This window comes from Protobothrops mucrosquamatus, unplaced genomic scaffold, assembly GCF_001527695.2.
Source record: "Protobothrops mucrosquamatus isolate PMUCROS unplaced genomic scaffold, P.Mucros_1.0 scaffold34, whole genome shotgun sequence".
NCBI classification, from domain to species: Eukaryota; Metazoa; Chordata; class Lepidosauria; order Squamata; family Viperidae; genus Protobothrops; species Protobothrops mucrosquamatus.
This window is the reverse complement of record NW_015386418.1, coordinates 569,694-589,686: the sequence shown is the minus strand read 5'-3', so window position 1 is coordinate 589,686 and position 19,993 is coordinate 569,694. Positions and strand designations below refer to the sequence as shown.

Below are 19,993 nucleotides of genomic sequence, written 5' to 3'. Positions count from 1 at the left end.
TGTGTGTGTGTGTGTGTGTGTGTGTGTGTTGGTCTTGCTATACATTCCATAAAAGAATTACTTTTTAATCTTTCATATTTAATGATATATTGAAATACTTTAGACATTGTGAAATTATGTCAGAAAGCAGCTGCAGTTTTGAAGAGTTAATGGGCCAATTTCTAATTTGTAACTATCTGAACATTGTGTTTCAAATATCTCTTTGTTACAGTAGGTTGAGGAACCTGTTATTCACAAAGAGGAGAGTATAGACATATTAGACCAGTGATGGTGAACCTTTTAGAGACCGAGTGCCCAAACTGCAACCCAAAACCCATTTATGTATCATCGGGTGCTGGGTGGGCATGGCCCATTGAGATGGCATGGCTGCAGTGGTAACAGCAGACTGAGTGGGACTAAAAAGTTCAATCAATCGATTCCAACTTTGCAAGATCTTTTTTTTTTCCTGCGAGAAGTTGAAATTGATTGATTGATTGAACTTTTTTTTTGCACACAGTGGTGGAGGCCTAAAGCAAAAAAGTTTTATAAAACCCAGCTGAAGATCTAGGACTGGGGCAACAGCGTGCGTGCCATAGGTTCGCCACCATGGTATTATACTTTCATAGTGAACTTTATTCTTGTAAAAAATGGAATCTGAAAAATCTACAATGATATTGTAAAATTTGAAAAAGAAAAGAACTGGAATAAAAATCAAGCCTGATAATATTGTTTATCCTTGAGACCAATGTTCTTCTTCACATCAGCATCACAAAAATATTTCATTCTGTTAACAAATACTTCCTTAGGATGCTATATAACTGGCGATGCATTAAATGACTACAATGTGGATGTATCAGCCTTGTCAGTTTTGTGTTGACAAGCTCTAGAATTGGAGGAGTAATGCATTAATAGAAAGGCTCAGGAAAATGTTTGTGTGATACATGTAGTAAATGACTCCTTAGATCAGACATGTCAAACACAAGGCCTGGGGGCCGAATGCGGCCCGCGAAGTGGTTTCATGTGACCTGCAAAGCCATCCTGGAAACAGTGAGGGAACGGCCCCCACTGCCGTGGCCTTGGCCCAGGCCAGCCGGGAGCCAATGTACAATTTTGTGGTGGCCATCTATACTGAAACGCATTCAGTCTTAGCTCCACAAGGCTGTTTGAAAACAGCGAGGAACCAGCCCCTGCCGCATTGGCTGCACTCCCTGGGTGCATGCTGGGGAGGTGTAACTCTTTGTGAGGAATGAAAAAATGCACCATCACCTGGAAGTGGTCAGCAAATGGCCCTCCCCTACTTCACATAATCAACTTGATGGGCTCTGGGGGAGGGGTTTCGGCAGGCAGCGAGGCACTCTCCTCACAGCGCCGAGAGGCTGAGCCGGGTGGCACAAATCCCAAAAGAAACACGAGGCCGCCCAGCTCCCAGCCTGCCTGTTTCAGCAGGCAGCAGGGCACTCTCCTCACAGCGCCAAGAGCTGAGTGGGGTGGCGTGAATCTGATGAGAAGTGCAATGCTGCCTAGCCCCCAGCCTGCCCAGTTTCAGCAGGCAGCAAGGTGAAAAGCTGGCGAGCTTCACACCACCCGGCTCAACCTCTCGGCGCTGTGAGGAGAGCCCCCCACTTCCTGCTGAAACCGGGCAGGCTGGGGGCTGGGCAGCATTGCACAAGTAATGTTGACTCTCACGCTGCTCATGGCTTCCCCTCCCCCAGAGCCCACCAAGCCAGATATGTGAAGTAGGTGAGGGCCATGTGCTGGCCACTTCCACGCGATGGTGCATTTCTTCATTCATCACGAAGGGTGACATCTCCCCAGCTGCGTTTCTTGCCTGTTTTTCTCCCTCCCTCATACCAAATATTTTCCCACCACTCTGTACTTAGGAAGGAAGAAAGGAAAGAAGGAGAGGGAGGATCTGAGGGAAGTCCTGCCTTAGTCCTCCCCTGCTGCCCTTTCACCATCCCCTTGCCCCCTCCTCCTGGCCTATCTTGGGGGTGTCCCATCCTATTGCTAAGGAAGCTTTGGATACAAAGCTGGGTCTCCTCCCATGGAGAGGGAATGAGCCTCCCTCTGACTTTGCCCTCGTACCCATCAGGAGCAACCTGGGTAAGGAGAGCAAGCACAGCAGCAGCAGCCTTGAGGAGGAGGTAAGTGCAGCTGGGCACCCCCTTGGGGAAGTGGAGCTGGGCTTGGTGCTGTGGGTGCTCAAGGGCCAGGCTAGGCATTTGACCTCTGCTGCCCAAGACTCTGGGCAGCCCGTGCCACCATTCAGTCCCCCCCCGCATGGCCTGAGAGGAACAGTGAGGCTCCTCCAGTGGACCATGCCTTGTCACTTGCCCTGGTCCCACCCCCTTCTGCCAGAGACCCTCAGATCTGTCCCACTGCTGCCCAGGCCCCCACAGACACCCTTGACGCGACGATGTAGAGCTGGCCACACCCATTCCATCCACGCCCACCCAGTAGGCCACACCCACTGTGGCCACACCCCCCCAACCCCCCCGAGGGCAACTGCAATGCTGATGTGGCCCTCAGTGAAATTGAGTTTGATACCCCTGCCTTAGATGGATAAATAATTTGTCTCTAATGGAGAAACGTGAGTTTCTGATTGATGGGTAAGATAGGCAGGAACATCAATGGAAGTGTTAATTATAGGTTAGGTAACACACAGAGATCAAATAAGAAAATAATCTGGTTAGAATAATTAGTATAGATGCAGAAATGATGTATTTGGCAAAAATATCATCCAAGTATACATAATAAAGTAAAAAAATATGGAGACATATCCTGTTAAAGAAACGTTTGGGGCAAAATTGTATGCATGTTCTTTGAATCATGAAAGTTAACGGTGTGAAAATTAGATAGAAGACTCTAATGAAGGAGAATCTGGAAATTTTATGAGTTGACATGTGTAGAAGTATACCAACTCATAAAATCCTACTGTTAGGACAGATAAATATAATGGATCATAGATTCAAATAAAGATATGGTCAATTTTTCTGAATTGAGAACATGCAAAATAATATCTATGAAATCTTTACAATGGAGATGATATAACAATACTTTATATTAACCAGAAATTAATGGAATGCCTATATATTATTTCTGCTTTTATTATTCCATTTCTTTCCTACATTTTCAGAATTATAATTACTGGATAATTTTAAAAAATGCATATTATGAAAGGAGATATAAATATAGTTGTTTCAGCAAGCTCTCTTTCTCTGTGCTGCCAAAACATTTTATTAAAAGTCATTTAATCATTTATGTTTATTTTGTAGAATAATATTACATCCTTGCCAATTTCATTTTCCTCTAATGACTTCAACTGTTCACATTCTGTCAACAAATTGTCAAATATTTGTTAGATATTTATTCATCTCTACAAGCTAAATGGTATATAAATATGCAAACACACATATTACCCTGAATGGGTACATTTAAAAAATATGATGACTTTTAGAAGTCTGATTATATTAATTCAGCAATAATGTATTTTGCCATTCTCCTGGAAATATAAACCCATTTGTTCTTGCTCTTTTACTTTGCAAATAAAAACATTTACATTGCTTAATTTCTATCTTTTATTCTGTTTTGTCTTGTTCTAACAGGTAGATCTGGTAAATATTGGCAGTATAGATATTGTGGATGGAAATCATAAATTGACCCTTGGATTGGTCTGGAGTATAATTCTCCACTGGCAGGTATCAAATGATTGTTTTGGAAGAGCTGTAGGATGTATGATTAATAAACAAAGGACACTAATGTAGCTCTTTATTTGTATTATTGTTAAATATTTGTAATTGCCCATTTTATTTCTATGACTCTGGGTGATTTACAAAGTTAAAAATAAAAAAGTCCCCACAATCCCCCCCAAACTTCATTAAAATATTAAAACAAAAACATAAAAACATAATTTGTGAGAGAGCACCATTCATTTTCCTAACAGTATAACCACTTTGGTGTGTCTACATCAATAGACTCCCCCAGGCCAGATGGCAAAACCATGTCTTTAGCGTCTTCTGGGGCCAGTCTAACCTCAGAATAATGATGTTCCAAAGAAAAGACTCTTATCCTCCATCCTTTTAGATGACATTGTGGATGTGACCCACAATATATCCTTTCTGCCAGATGTGGTGGGATGCATAGATGTAAATGGAGAGAAATACATCAAGTAGCCCAGCCCAATATTTATAGGACTTCATAGTTCATTACTAGCACCTTACATTGAACCCAGAAGCAAACTAATCAGAAATGCAGCTCGCAGACCTTTGGTGTAACGTGCTGATTTAGGTTGCTGTAGTGTCTGCACTGCCTCATTTTGCATCAGTTGAAGCTTCTGAATACACTTCAAGGGCAAACTCTTGTAGAGCACATTACAGTAATCCATCCAGGTGTTCAAGGCATGAATGACTAATGTAGAGCCTCCATACCCAGAAATGGTTTCCTGGTGCTCAAAAGCCCTCGTAGCCATAAGTACTACTTGCTCTTTTGTGAGCGCAGTTGTGACTTCAAAAGGAGCATCAAATTGAGCACTGAGTCTGTCTGGAGCAGTGCCACCTCATTCAGAACTAAAGATAGTAAATTCTCAGAAACTAGTCATCCTAAAATCCATAGTCACTCAGTTTTGCCAGGTTTGAGCTTTAACTAGGAACAAGACATGATATCAACACATCGCTTACTTCACCAGATATGGAGATAGGCAGGTCACCCCATGCCTAATATGACTTTTTCCAGAAGCTTCATGGAGTTCTTAAACATCAGTGTAGAAAATACTGAATCTTGTGGCACCATAAAAAGTACGGGTTGAGACCAGGAGCTCTCACTCTAGATCAACACAGACTGGAGCTAGCTGCTAAGGAAGGAAGAGAACCAGCACATTACAATATAGATATTATGGATAGAAATCATAAATTGACCCTTAGATTGGTTGGAATATAATTTTTGGAAGAACTGTATGATATATGGTTAATAATTAAAGGACAGTAAAGTAACTGTTGAATTTAGACTGGCAGCAGAATGTCAAGGAATTTGAGCTCTATTCTGTGGTATTAAGGCAGAGGTCCCCAACCTTTCTAGGTTGGCAGCCTGGAGAGAAAGGAAGGGGCAGGCATGTGGCCCTGTGTGCATGTGCGATGCAAAAGGGGGAGGTGCAAGTGTGCACAGGATGCTGGGGGCAGCATGAGCATATGCGCGATGCTGGGGGTGGGCCTAGCACTTGCGTGACACTCAGGGTAAGGCTAGTGCTCATGCAATGCTGGTAGCGGGCCTAGCGCCCAGGCAATACTGAAGCAGGGCTAGTGCCTGCAAGATGCTGGGGGTGGGACTAGCGCCCATGCAAAGCTGGAGGCAGCACGAGCGTCCATCCAATGCTGGGAGTGGGTCTAGCGCCATGCAATGCTCGGGACAGGCCAATGCCTGTGCGATGTTCAGCGCAGGACTACTGTCCACGAGACACTCAGGGCATGGCTAGCATCCATGCAAAACTCAGGGCAGCACTAGTGCAAGTGGGGGACAGTGGCCCACAGTTTGGGGACCCCTGTATTAAGGAATATACAAACATGGAATATGTGGTTTTTTTACTTTTATTAATTCCATCTTGAGAATTACTGCAATGTAAGGTACAAAAAAGGCAGTACAGCAAAGACCAGGAAAATTCAGACAAATTTTCTAGAGGTTATTACCAAATTGCCATTTTTATGTACCTCATAAATCATTAAATATATGGCAAATAATCAAATGTATGGGAAGAAGTAATTTTAATTAAAATGCATTGTCATGATTCTCCCTATTTCACTTTTCTATTAACACTTGCATCAGGACTCTGGCTCCCATACATCAATCAAAGGAAAACTGTATTTTTTTTAAAAAAAAAAAGGTTTTATATCACTGCTAAAACAAGCAAAGGTCCCATGAAAATGAAAACAAAATTATTTCACTTCTTAAGACTATACCTCATTCACATGAAAAGTCTCAGTATTTTATGTTCTAACCGATGTGATAGTTTTAAGAGACACAATATTAATATGGCTGCTTCTCTAGAAACAAATCTTGATGTTTCCTTTCTGTCTCTTTCTAATTCTCCATAGCCCTAGATGTAAGAATATATGTAGGATTACTTTCATGTTATAGCATTATGTTCCTTGATATATTAAATCCAGCCTTTATGTTCTACAAATAAAAAAATAAATTTTCATGATTCTTTGATAGATCTTGAGCGAGGGAGGTGATATTGATCCCTAGTTTATCCCCAGCAACACCTTCTAGAGCATTCAAAGCTTGAACTCTTGAATACATTTTTTTGAAAGGCACATATTTGTTATTGTTGAAGATAAAATTAGTCCAGGTTTAACCCTTATTAAATCCATATCTATAATTGCATTGATATGCTATTCATCAAATGTATTGAAATTAAAATGTATGATTTATTTCTTCAAGTTACAATTTTACTGCACTAAAATGTGTAGAAATAATTTATTTTATTTCAGTTTGGCAGATTCTCAGTTGAGAGCATAGGCCCTATGGATAATTGAGCTGAACCCCCCCACCCCCGCTAAAAGGAAGTTGAAAAAGCTGGGTTTACAGAAGGGAAGTGGGTTGACTTCATAAACAAATATAGCTAATGTTGAAATTCTGTGTTGTAACCTAGGTAAAAAATGTTATGAAAAGCATCATGGCTGGACTGCAACAAACAAACAGTGAAAAGATCTTGTTAAGCTGGGTTCGTCAATCAACTCAGAACTATCCACAGGTCAATGTTTTTAATTTCACCAATAGCTGGTCTGATGGTTTGGCTTTCAATGCGCTCATACACAGTCACAGGTAGGGAAAGTATTATAAATTTATTAGTAAATAAGCAATTTTCCTTATGACTGTCTGTCTCTGCCTCATTTTGTCTCTTTTTATGGTGTGTATGTGGTGAGTATATACTGTTAAAATACAAAGGATCCAGCCAAAACTCTCTGTTCATAACAGAAACTAAGAAAAGCTTGATTTTTTAAACTAAATTGATTCACTTTTCTGGAAACTGAATTCTGAACATTTAATACAAAATACAGTCCCTATTGGGGTTTACCTGTGTGGATTATAGTTAGTGAATTAACTTTGATCTGTAAGAAGGATGTATAGGACAATTGAACAATCTATGCGCAACTGATTCAGTTTTAGGATCCGAATATATACATAAAACCTTTCAATGGATAATATTAGTACATTTCTCCACAAACACCTTCAACACTAGGTGTAAGTGTTCTAATGTGGAAAGCATAAATGTGATAAGATATTAGGATATATACATCCATTCATGCAGTGCAATACAGTTGCAAGATTAACAGCAATATCAACAGCCAATCAAAATCTGCTTGATTTACTCCAGGCGTTTGGAGATAAAATTTGACTCATATAACGTATTAAGGACTCATATAACATATTAAGCAATAATGAGGTTTGTTTGGACTTACCCTAGCATATTAATCAAGTAATTAGAAATATTATAATAGTATGTACCCATCTCTATAGTCCTACAGGCCCTTTTTATAAATCAGCTGAATTCACATGTAACATTAACCCAAGATTTCAAAGAAGATTTTTGAATGAGCCACTATCTCTGAGTTACTCAACACTAAAAAGCTGATAAGTAGTTCCAGACATCAATATCAGGTTGTTACTTTTACATTTGGAATAATTGCCAGTTCATAACAAGTAGATCATTATGTGCCAATCTTAGAAATTATTAATAAGTAAATAATTATATTTCTGAATCATATGTATAAAGGTCTCATTAGAATATGCTTTCCTTTTAATAATAATTGCTAAGAATTTTTATTTTCTGTCAAAATTTGGTAAATTAATTTGTAAATATTACATACATAAGGCTTAGCCAACTAGCATAAAACAATCATAGAAGTATAATTAAATTTTACTTTTGAGCATATTAGTGAATATTATATAATTTTGAATGGAAAAGTATATTTTAGTCCAGACATGTCAAACACAAGGCCCGCAGGCCAGATCTGGCCCACCATGTGATTCCGTCTGGCCCGGGGACTTGCTCTGGAAACAATGAAGGACCAGCGTCCAGCATCTCGGTCTGGCCCAGGCCGACCAGCCACTGATCTACAACCTGGTGCCAACCATCAAAGCCAGAACATGCTCAGCCTTAGATCCATGGTGCAGCCCTGGAACCAGCGACGGGTGCATCTGCCCCACCCCCTGGTCATGCATGCAAGAGGAGGTGAGCAGGTGGAGTCCAGCATCCCTGCTGGCTGTCTTGCCCCACAGGCTGACTTCACCCAGGACACCAGAGCTGGTTGTCTCCTGTGCGCACACCTAGGGAGTGGGGCAGAGGTGGCAGGACAGCTCCTCGCTGGTTCCAGGGCTGCCCCATGGATCTAAGGCTGAGCGTGTTCTGGCTTTGATGGATGCAACCATGTTGTAGATCAGTGCCACCCCCTCCCACCAGCACCTCCATGGCCTGCTCGCTGACCTAGTCTCGCAACCAGAAGGCTTCCCTTTCACTGGGACCGGCCCCGCCCATGTAGGACAGCGACGGGCGGTGGCAGCATTGGTAATATCTCCCCCTCCCATCACCCCTTCCTGAGCGTGGAGGAAGGAAAGATATGAGAATGAGAAGGGAGGGAGGGAGAAAGGAAGGGAGGGAGGGAGGAAGGAAGGAAGGAACAGAGGAAGGAAGGAACGGAGGAGGGAAGAAATGGAGGAAGGGAGGGAGGGTGGAAGCAAGGAAGGAAGGAACGGAGGGAGGGTGGGAGGGAGGGNATTGGCAATCCAAGTTAACATTGGTATTCTTGAATTGTAAACTCTTAGGAAAGTAAGAGTTGCAAAAAGCCATTTCCAGTGGGGAAAACAGGACAAAGTGGAGTGGGGAAAATTATTTTCCTTTGCTATATTTCCAGTCTGCATTAGACCATGGCAGGGTCCCTACAGGAGAGCTCTTTTAAGGATTATGTATTAATAGAAAAGCAACTAACTTACCTCTGTTCCTAAATGCTAAAGTTATTGCACATAAAAAAACAGAGGAGCTCTGATCAATTATCATAGCCACCATTTTGACAGTTTTGCTGTACTGCTGTCTGTGGATGCCCCCACTAAATGCAAGCATGGGATAAACTGAGCCTGGTTTGTTCTCAGTATTTTAAGTGGCCACAGACTACTAGCAAAAGTGGCATTTGATCACAAGGCAAGGAGGCATCAAAAATATTTCCCCTTTTGCATTTGAGCATCCAAGAAGGGACAAGAAAGGAGAAAGGGAAAGAGGAAAGACAAACAAAAAGAAGGAAAGAGGGGAAGGAAGAAGAAGGAAAAGAGAATGAAGAGGGAAGGAAAAAGAAGAAAACGGAGGAAGGAAGGAAGGAAGGAAGGAAGGAAGGAAGGAAGGAAGGAAGGACGGAAGGAAGGAAGGAAGGAAGGAAGGAAGGAAGATTATAATGAGAGTGAGGAAGGGTCTGAGGGAAGTCCTGCCTTAGCACATTGCCACGAGCAGCCCTGCTACCCTTTCGCCATTCCCTTGTCCCCTTCTCCTGACCTCTCCTGGTGGTTTCCCATCCTATCGCTAAGGATGCTTTGGTTACAAAGCCGTGTCTCCTCACAGGGAGAGGGAGTGGGCCTCCCTCTGACTCACACATGTTGCCCTCCAGCACACACTATGAGCAACTTGGCCAAGGAGAGCAAGCCAATCAGTAGCCGCCTTGAGGAGGAAGTAAGTGCAGCCAGGTGCCCCCTTGGGAAAGGCTGGACTGGGCACTTGCCCTCCACTGCCCAGGGCTCCGGCAGCCTGCATCACTGGGGGTCCTCTGCATGGCCTAAGAGGAACAGCAATGCTCCTCTGGTGGACAAGGGTATAGTGCTTGCCCTGGTCTCGCCTTCCTTGGCTGGAGACAATGGATCCCCCCCAGGCCCGTCTGGGCCACCACAGGCGCCACCAGACATGAGCAGCATTGAGCTGGCCATACCCACCCTGGCCATGCCCACCCCCACTATGCCCACCCCAGCCACCCCCACCCTGCCCCCCAAGATCAACCACAACTCTGATGCGGCCTTCAGTGAAATCGAGTTTGACACCCCTGTTTTAATCCATTCAGTGAGATTCTGTCCTTTGTTCAACTCAGAAATAACAATAATAACAGGGCAGTTATTTTTCAGAAGCTAAATTTAAAGCAGAGATCTTGCTTCTCCTACAATAAACTACCCTATGGGGTGCCCTAAGAGATGCTAAGTTTCAAATGCTAAACTATTCACATTTAAACATGCCAGCATACTTGGAATAAGTTAGATTATATTGTGTGCTAGAGTGACACTATCTCATTCATTTTTGATTATGATAGACAAATATTACTTGAGATACATTTTGACTAGAAAACATATTGCAATTAGCCTAATTAATTTTCATGTTTCTTTAATGCTGCATGATAATGAAAGCACATTTATCAGATCTTTTAACACTAATCTCCAAAATTCTATTGATAAATCCCACTGGGTTAAAAAAGAATCATTTATTTTTATACAGACATTTTATGAAATATTCTAATTACAACAGTAAAAAACTAATGCAAACTGAAAACATAGAATAAAAAGGAGTAAAAGCTACAGAAAAGAAAGGAAAAAAGAAAAATAAATTTAAAAAATCAGAATATAGTAAAGATGGACAAATGAAATATATTGAAAGGTTACCTCCCACCTTCATTACAAGTATAAACAATTTTAGTAACTTATCATCTTCTCTTAAAATACAACAAATGATCTCTTCTTGCAATATTCTATCTCTTATCTATAAATAAATTCATAGTCATTTCAGTCCTGTGGTCCACAAAAATCCATTAAGGGTTACCAGACAGAACATATCTACTGTATTTTAACATTGATCAAATAAAACAATATAAAACTTTATATTCCTTCCTTTTACTTTTATTAATCTTTGCCATTTAATCAGATACTAAAGTAGAAATGAAAGGGATAATTCTTTTTTTTCCCCTTTTCACCTTAAGTCCTTAAAATGTGATCTCTTCAGACATTCTGTAATTTTATGGGCACATGGAATGTCTCATTTACTGGATTCATTTATTGTTTTGTTTTGCAAAGTCTGCCAATTATCTTTCCACTAGAACTATAAACAGTCTGAATTCTGATGAAGGTATTTCATTTATATAATCATTTAAAAAGTACTTTAATAAAAATCCTATTATTTCAAATTAACTACTCCCTTAATCCATTTTAATTTTTTTAAGGTTGTTATACTTAAGCTTTTTACCATTAATCATAAATCTGATTTTACTCTTTGTTTTAATCTGGAATGAAGTCCCACTTACTGGAAGCCTGTTTTTAAATAACTACAGTTCCAAAGCTCTCTGAAGAAGTTGCAATTCAAGCATGCTTAAGAAAGTGAGGGTTTAGTGAATCCCGTGTTCTTACAGACTCTGCTGCAGCTATGAATTTTATGTCTTTTCAGTTCATTCTATAGGACAACTTTATAATGTATAGTTTCACACTAATGAATGAAAATTTAAATATCAGATGTAATACTAAATTTTAAAAAATGTAATGCAGATTGTTAACACAGCATAATTTATACACATTCACAAACCATATTTTCAATGCATCCCATTTATGGATTCTCTTCTTTTCTCCAAAATTGATTCCAGTTAATATCAATAGTAGGAGAGAGGTCTGGTTTTAGGCACTATTTTGTAGGATGTACTTTTCCCATTAAGCATGTTTAGAAAGGGGTCAATTGTACATTCCTATCCCAAGCTCTCCAAACAATTCTATAGAAGTTCTTTTCCTAGAAGATATACAGTTTGAATAGGAAACAAAGAATTGGTTTCAGCTTAATCCCGATAAGATTGATTGGGTAAGATTTTAGTCTGTTTCTGAAAAAGATGCAGCAATAAGATTATTCACTCCATTTTTCTGAAGAAAACAATGCCAATTGATCTCAAAAGAAAAGATAATTGTGCAGATTAACTGTATAGTTTATATGAAGTGCTACTTGTAAAAATGCTTGCCATGAATCACAGTTGCATTGAACTACTCTTTCCAAAATCATTTTATTATATACAATTATACTCAATCCTTGTGTTGATATACTGTATAGGCACATTGTTTACTTACTGTAATTTCTTTGTATTCTCATAGCTGGGCTAGCACATTGCTACCTGGAATCTAGATTTGCACCATTACTTTTATGTTGCTAATAAAACTTGGTCCAATTGAAAGTGTTATGTTCACTTCAGATTGATGCCTATTTACTTAGAGAATAGAGAGGTTTATTGTTAGGCCCTTATCAGACCTCTTGGGCAGCTATATTTGACTCATTTGTATTTTTACCCACACTGTATATCAGCATTTATATCTTTGAAGCTGTTGAATGTTTCTAGTATTTTTACAGAAGGTGCTCACTCTTCTACAACCAAGGGTTATTAAATATAATAACTGATAAATCTTTTAATATCCTGACATGCTATCATAAACCTTTACAAGTCAATTTATGCTGAAAATTAATTTGCTAACATTGTGTTTTACAACCTATTAGACATTTATCATGTAGTGGGACTGGGGGAAAAAAATCCTAGAGATTCTCTCTCTGTTACGTATACACACATACATTTATACCTTTAAACAAAAAGACACAATTATATACAAAACACTTGTATATAATGTCTGCTTTAATAGCTTCCCTTTATCAGTTCTTGATGATAGATTTGAAAATATACCACTTAAAGAAAGACCTTGCTGTACAGGAAATGAATCTCAGAAACACTGGTTCATGACCTTCGGTATTCTTGCATGTAAAAGAGATGCCCAAGGAAAACAAAACAAATTGTAACATTCTTATGTTAGTCATCTGTTTAGATAAACCAACTGAAATCATATTACCAGCAATATGCCAAACATGGCACTGCTATAATTAATCTAAAAACATGTAAATGACTATAATTATGTGGAATTTAAACATTAAAATTAAGTTCTAATTGGAAATAAACTGATTTATAGATGGTCTGATAAAATCACATTTAGGTATTTTAACTTGTTAAGATTTTAGTAGTTTATCAAACCAATATTTTATTGTAAAGTATATCAGCACATTAAAACCTCCAGTTACTTAGGATTTTAATATTTTATCAAACAAAGTAACTTTCCTACTTTTTAATTTAGTTTTAAATATTTTATATTTTAGTATTTTTGCATTTAAATGTCAGGTTTATTTTAGTATTTTAGAATTAGGATTAGGCTAATGTCAGCATTTAAAGTGTATTTAATTTGTTCCATTTCAATTTATGTCAATTTTTTGTTTCAATTTCTTTAGATAAAATAATAATAAAAATGCATCATTACTCTGTAAATTCTCTTTTAAAATTGTATACAATCCAAATTATGACTCTAATAAAAATGTTTGATTTCTGAAGAAATGTTTGGAGTTTCTGGGAATCAAGCAGCATATAATTTTTTTAAAAAGTCAGAGGTTAGTGTGTAATACAATTCTTATGGCTTTGAAAGAAAGGTAATTTACAACATAGTGTGTCAAATTTTAAAAAATAATCTATTTTTTTTCCTAAAATAAATGTTTGACAATGAGCTCTGGCAAAACTAAGTGTCAACGTTGCTAACATCGGATGTTTTTGCTTTGACAACATCTTTTCTCTTTTGCTTTTAGAGTTAGTTGATGCTGGGAGGGGGGATGTGGATGAGAGTCCAGTTAGTCATAACAATAATAACTCAGCTGTGGGAATTCAAGGTTATTGCGCCCAGAGTTGATAAAGATTTGGCGGGCTGGAGAGCTGGGGAGAAAGCCCACGCTTCAAGCTAATTGGGGAATGTGATTTATGACTGTTAATTGGAGGAGGGAATTGTGCTTTGCTACTTTGTGCCCAGGGGAGGGGAATTCAGTTTTTGGCTTTAACTATGTAGTGCCAATACGTTGTTTCTCGAATAAAAGATTCTTTAAGGTAAACAATGCCTTGAAGCTCTTTTGAAGAGTTTCATCTGTCGGACCCATGACATTAAGACCCAATTATTTCCTTTTAATGGTATTATGCATGAGATTCCCATGTTGTCACTGGAAGTTCCATGATATCACAGGCAGAAAATTTTTGGTGTTACTCAGAAATGTTGCATAAGCAAACAAACTTGCACCACTTGCTTAGTATTGAGACTGAATTACTGAAACGGTATAGAGTCCTGAAACAAAATGACATAGTAGCGTAAACACTCTGTTTCTCCATAGAATTTTTGTCAGTGTTTGCACATGTCTTTTATCTATATGTGCCTGAAAACTAAGAGAGAATGGACAATATGTAGCTTATATCAAAGAAAAGGAAATGCCTGGATTAAATAAAGAAGGCATACTTAGGTTTTCTGATCTCCATTACTTGTGCTTCTTTGCCATAAGGCAAAGTAACTGAAGAAGGGTCTATTGAATTTAAGATTATTCTCTATATGCTGCACTCTATTGCTACATGATGGATTGTTCTGTGCATGACTGTCTTTAATATGATTAAAATTCTTCATAGCCTTGAAAATTCAAATGGCTTGTTCTTGGTGAAAATATAGAGTCACAGATTAATACAATTATTTATACCACAACAGTGTAACTAACAGTATAAAATTCCATATATGATTCTGAAAGTAACTTTGTGCTTTCTTTTCACCAGGCCCGATCTCTTCAATTGGGACGATGTAGTTTATCAACAGTCCACTGTGCAGCGATTAGATCATGCATTCAATATAGCAAAACAACACCTGGGAATTGAGAAACTCCTTGATCCTGAAGGTTTGTGCAAATAGGATTTTATGATTATTTTTTCACACAGATGATTTTAAAAAGTTTTATATTTTTAAATAGATTTTATATATATTTTACATCTTCTTTCCAATGTCTTATCATACAAGTTTCATTTAGTGCACTGAGCCTTCAGAATTTAATTCACTCTTTATTATTCTCTTCATGATAATAAACTTTCAAGGATTCAAAGGATGTGGACTAACATTATAGTCTTACAATTCATATATTTTAAAAATATAGCCAACATGTTGTTTTTATTTATTGTTATTATGCATCCAACTGAAATAAGTGTTGTTCTTCACAGGTCTTTACAATTAGGAATTTTCTAAAATTCCTTAACACTTTAAAAACTATGCATTTAAGTACTGCAGATCGTATTTCATAAATCTTTATTTTTATACACAGTTCACTTTTTCTACAGTGCATTCAGCTCCCCTTCACTTTTTCAATTCTGTTATGCTGCAGCCTGATTCTACAGTTGTTAAAATTAATTTTTTTTCTCATTAAGCTACACTCAATACCCCATAATGATAAAGTGAAAACAGAAATTTAGAAATGTCTGTAAACTTATTAAAAAGAAAAACTTAAAAATCACATTAGCATAAGTATTCTGACTCTTTACAACAACACATAACATTTAGCTCAGGTGCCTCCCAGTTCTCTTGATCATGGCTGACATGTTTCTATACCTTGATTGGAGTCTACCTGTGGTAAATTCAATTGATTGGACATGATTTGGAAAGGCACACACCTCTCTATAGAAGGCCTCACAGCTGACAATGCATACTGTAATAGAGCAAAAGCCATGAGATGAAAGGAATTGCTTGCAGAGATCAGAGACAGGTTTATTGCACAGCATAGATCTGTGGAAGGCTACAATAAAATTTCTGCTGCACTGAAGGTTCCTAAGAACATAGAGGCCTCCATAATTCTCAAATGAAAGACATTTGGCACAACCAGCACTCTTCCAAGAGTTGGTCGCCCAGTCAAACTGAGCAATCAGAGGAGAAGAGCCTTAGTAGGAGAGGTGAGCAAGAACCCAATGAGATCCAAAAATCCTGTGTGGAGATAGGACAGAGTTTCAGAAGGACAAACACTGCAGCCCTCTACTGATCTGGGCTTTATGGCAGAATGGCTAGATGGACACCCAATTTAGATTTTTTGAGTCATAAATGCAAGGTACACAAAGCTTCGGATTCTTCAATCATACTTTTCATTTGGTATGAACTCACAATGAGCAGATTCAAAAGGTCAAACCTAATTAAAACTGTTTATTAATTAGGCCCAAGCAAAATGTTGAGATCTGTGTATTTTTCTCTGATCATAATAATGGCATGATTCTAAAAATAAAAGAATTGCATATATTTGAACTTTTCTTGACTTTTCTTGAAATATTCAGAATATTTTACAAAAAAAATAAATTTGCATGTTTTCTTTGTCTTAATATTGTCCTAAGATTTTCAGCTGCTTAAAGAACTACTATAAATTTTGTGGTGTTACATTTTTAATATGTGTTGCTTAGTAACCCCAATTTTAAGAGAAATGGTAGATGGAGCCCATTGTTACCTTTTGGCATGACAGTGTCAGGCATTATAAGATAGATAGTTAACCTTTATTGTCATTTTTTTCCTGTGGGCACAATGGCACACATTAAAAATGAAATTTAGTTGCTTCCTCTCAAAGTGTACACATACATAACACATTTAAAACATACTATATACAATATATGTATAGATCTACACCCTTACACAGTGGTGGGATTCAGTCGCTTCACACCACTTCGGCAGAACCAGTAGCTAATTGTTTATTGCCTAGGCCCAGAATGGACTTCTGGAAGCAGCATCCACACAGAGAACCGGTAGTTCACATATTTGAATCCCACCACTGCCCTTACATATAAGTAACATATAAATATTATTCACTGCCCATCTTGAATACATAATGGAAGGAGGAAGCTTTAGAATTCACAAGGTTAATACTGTATGGAACAAAGCTGTGACTGAATCTGGATGTTCTGCTTTAGATACCATAAAGCCTCCTCCCAGAAGGTAACAAGGAATATAACCATTAAAGTTGTCATAGTATTTTCAGTATAAAAGGAAGTACTTACATTTTTACACTCATAGAATCCAGCCATAATTATACAACTGAATAGCACACTCTTATACAGTAACAGTTTTAGCTTAGAATCTTGGGAAAGTAAGCATTTTTAGCACTTTTCAGCTGAGACTAGGTATTTTGGAGGAAGCATGTAATTCATTTTTGGCATGTCCTCACTTCAAACATATTTACCTAAAACCAGTGCTTTTTTTGTAAAAAAAAAAAAAAAAAGGTGCTGGAACTCACACACGTCATACAACCCGCCTTGTCTACCCTACAAGGTTCCATCCCAAAAAGTTGCCGGAACTCCGTTATGGGCATTCTATGACAAAAAAAGCACCCCTTTTTGTTCATGATGACACAGAAGCATACATCTGCCTCAGCTTTATTCATATAGTAGGGAAAAAGCAGTCATTTTCTATTTCATTTCAGCTACATTGGACTATTTCAATCTTAGCTACTGTAAAAAAATAAAGAATAAAGAAGTTAATCAAACAATATCATTTAATTTGAGAATTAAATAATAAAATAATAAAATAATAACCTTTGAGAATAATTAAGGAACAAAGAAAACAAAAATAGTATTAAGAAAAATGTATTTTATAACAGTTTTCAATGGTCATAATTGCCAGTAAAAATAGCACAATAAGGAAACATCTGTTAGAACATGTTGAATATTTCTAAAGACCATAAGCTGACTAGTTTAGTAGCCTTCTTTCTGTGCAGTAAGGATGGAAAGAGTCTGATTTCAGTTTTTGAGAAATCAGAGCAATTCAGAATAATTATATCCTAATCATATTGCATTTTTATCTTCTTGTCAGCTGTCAGTTATGTATTCCAGCAACATTAGAACATCCTATTAGGGCCCATTTGAACTGCTGATTGGATTAATGGAATTTTCATAGCACAGAATGTGTTTCAAACTAAATAGATACATTTATTTTCTTTCCCGTTTTTTAAAATATTTGCCTCTTCTTTTTTATTTAACAAATAATGTGAATGATATTAACATATAAGTTTATATTAAATTTCTTCTATGTTATTCCTATATATATATTCCTATAATATTTCATTGTCTATAATATTCTGTGTTAACTGTGACAGTTGATAATGCATTTAAATTCATCAACATTATTTTCTTGCAGAGTTAACAATAGTTGATAGACAATAATATTTTTGGATTTAGTGTATTTCTAAATCTACATTCAGTCAGCATTAATTCTGCTCATCACAAAATTCAGTTAGATAACTGGAGAGATATTTTATACTACTGTTGTATATTAAATAATTAAGAGATTTGGATTGTAATTTATGTTCAATTTCTTGTGCATAGGTTTCATTAAATCAGTGGAGTTTAACTTTGAATAAAGTTACACAGGTTTGGGTTATATATCCCTTTGGTGGTGGTTGTGGGGAATCAATTGAACCTAGCCTTGGGAAGAATGTTTTCACCATTGCTGTCAATCCCACAACTCATCTTCACTGTCTGAGAAAATAGTCCCTTTTATAAATTACCCAATGCCTTTGGCTGGAAGCATCTGTTATGTGTTTCAAACTATATTCCCAGTAATTCCCATAGAAGATAGCCAATGATATGTTGTATAAAATGCATGGAAATACAGATTGGGGAAGGTAAACTTTTAAAAAAAAAATATTAAATAGAAAATTAGTCAGAGAGAAATAGAGAGATAAAATATGAAAGTCACACATACAGTAGCTTGCATTTGGGTATTCAGAATACAACACCCTGAATAAATATCAGCCTAAATCAAATTTAAACTTAATTGAAGATTCTTCCTAAGGAAAACATTTGTTCTGATTCAAGGATGGGCTTGCAAAATGCTTTTCAGAGCCAAATGTGTTCATGGAGTTAAGTAGGTTATGCCCAAACCCTTCCTAAATGACTGAACTGAAACTGTCCACAGAAAATAATATTATAGTTATTTCTTCCTGGTGTTCTTCTTTCCTTGTCCATTAAATGTTATTTTTGTCTTTCAAGTGCTTAATGATGGTACAGAAAGCTATTGCTAAAAGTAATAACTGTTATGTTACATTTCTCTAAATATCATACACTGGTGCAATAGTAATTATTCCCAGATTAAAAGAGTAATTATTCTCAGTAAAAGAATATTTAATCATTTACTAATCATTTAATTTTTTTTCAGAAGAGCACAGAAAAATGTTCTTCAGTTTAATAGAACTTGCCTGAGTTAACTTTGTCCCATGGTGTAAAAACTTGGATTTCTGAATCTAAGTAATTTTAAAATGCTATACAGTACAGTTCATTAACTTGTTAAGATTAGCCTTCAGGAATTTCCTAGAAGTGAGTGCAGTAATTAATCCTTAATATTATTTTTCCTTAAGGCAGATGAACTAAGATAATGTTCACAATGTTGTAACAGAACTTTAGCTCTGGCTAAATACTCTGGATTGCAACTCTGACAGGTTGATAACTGATCCTGAATAGAAGAATTGCTATAAAATACTACTTTCACTGATACCTTGACAACTAGAAGTACATTGGATTACAAAAACCATATATAAAGATAAGAACTATATAAGATTTGATGGTTTGGATTTTGAGATTGGCTGGCTCGATAAGACTAATTACAGAGTTTATGGTACTGGTGAAAGACTATTTGGAGGAGGGAGACGAAATGGATATTGCATATTTATCTAAAAGGGACAGGGAACCATACCAAATATTCCCTTCTGAAAGATCTAGCCTGGAACATCAGAGATCTGCAGGAGTAATACTCCAAGACAAGACAAGTACTTTTCAGGAGGAAATGTACGCAATGCTATGACAGATTCAATAGTTTCAAACCACAATGAGATCAAAAACAACTTTGATGACATAAATGAGCACATTTTCAATCTAAACTTACAATTAAAAAACTCTCAAAAAACAACGATAAAGAATGAACAAACAAATCAAATAACAGAATACAAACTAGAAGAAAGTGACTTAAACAGGGAAGCTACAAATGAAGAGAACTATAACTTAACACAAACAGAAAAAAATCTACAAGATTTTATTACAACAATGAAAATGGAAAAGATATTTTATCCAACAGGATGTCAAAACAAATTCGAGGATAAGAAAGAAGATTTAACAAAATGATT

The 19,993-nt window shown here is 37.2% G+C and overlaps 1 protein-coding gene across 1 annotated transcript in view; it reads left to right on the top strand.

The window, feature by feature from the left end:
- Nucleotides 1-19,993, top strand: part of LOC107283359 (dystrophin) — a 336,632-nt gene that overhangs the window by 162,912 nt on the left and 153,727 nt on the right. The window contains exons 5-7 of the mRNA XM_029283193.1: nucleotides 3,585-3,677; nucleotides 6,623-6,795; nucleotides 14,637-14,755. Of these exons, the coding sequence (XP_029139026.1) occupies nucleotides 3,585-3,677; nucleotides 6,623-6,795; nucleotides 14,637-14,755 (385 nt within the window). The remainder of the gene's footprint in view (nucleotides 1-3,584; nucleotides 3,678-6,622; nucleotides 6,796-14,636; nucleotides 14,756-19,993) is intronic.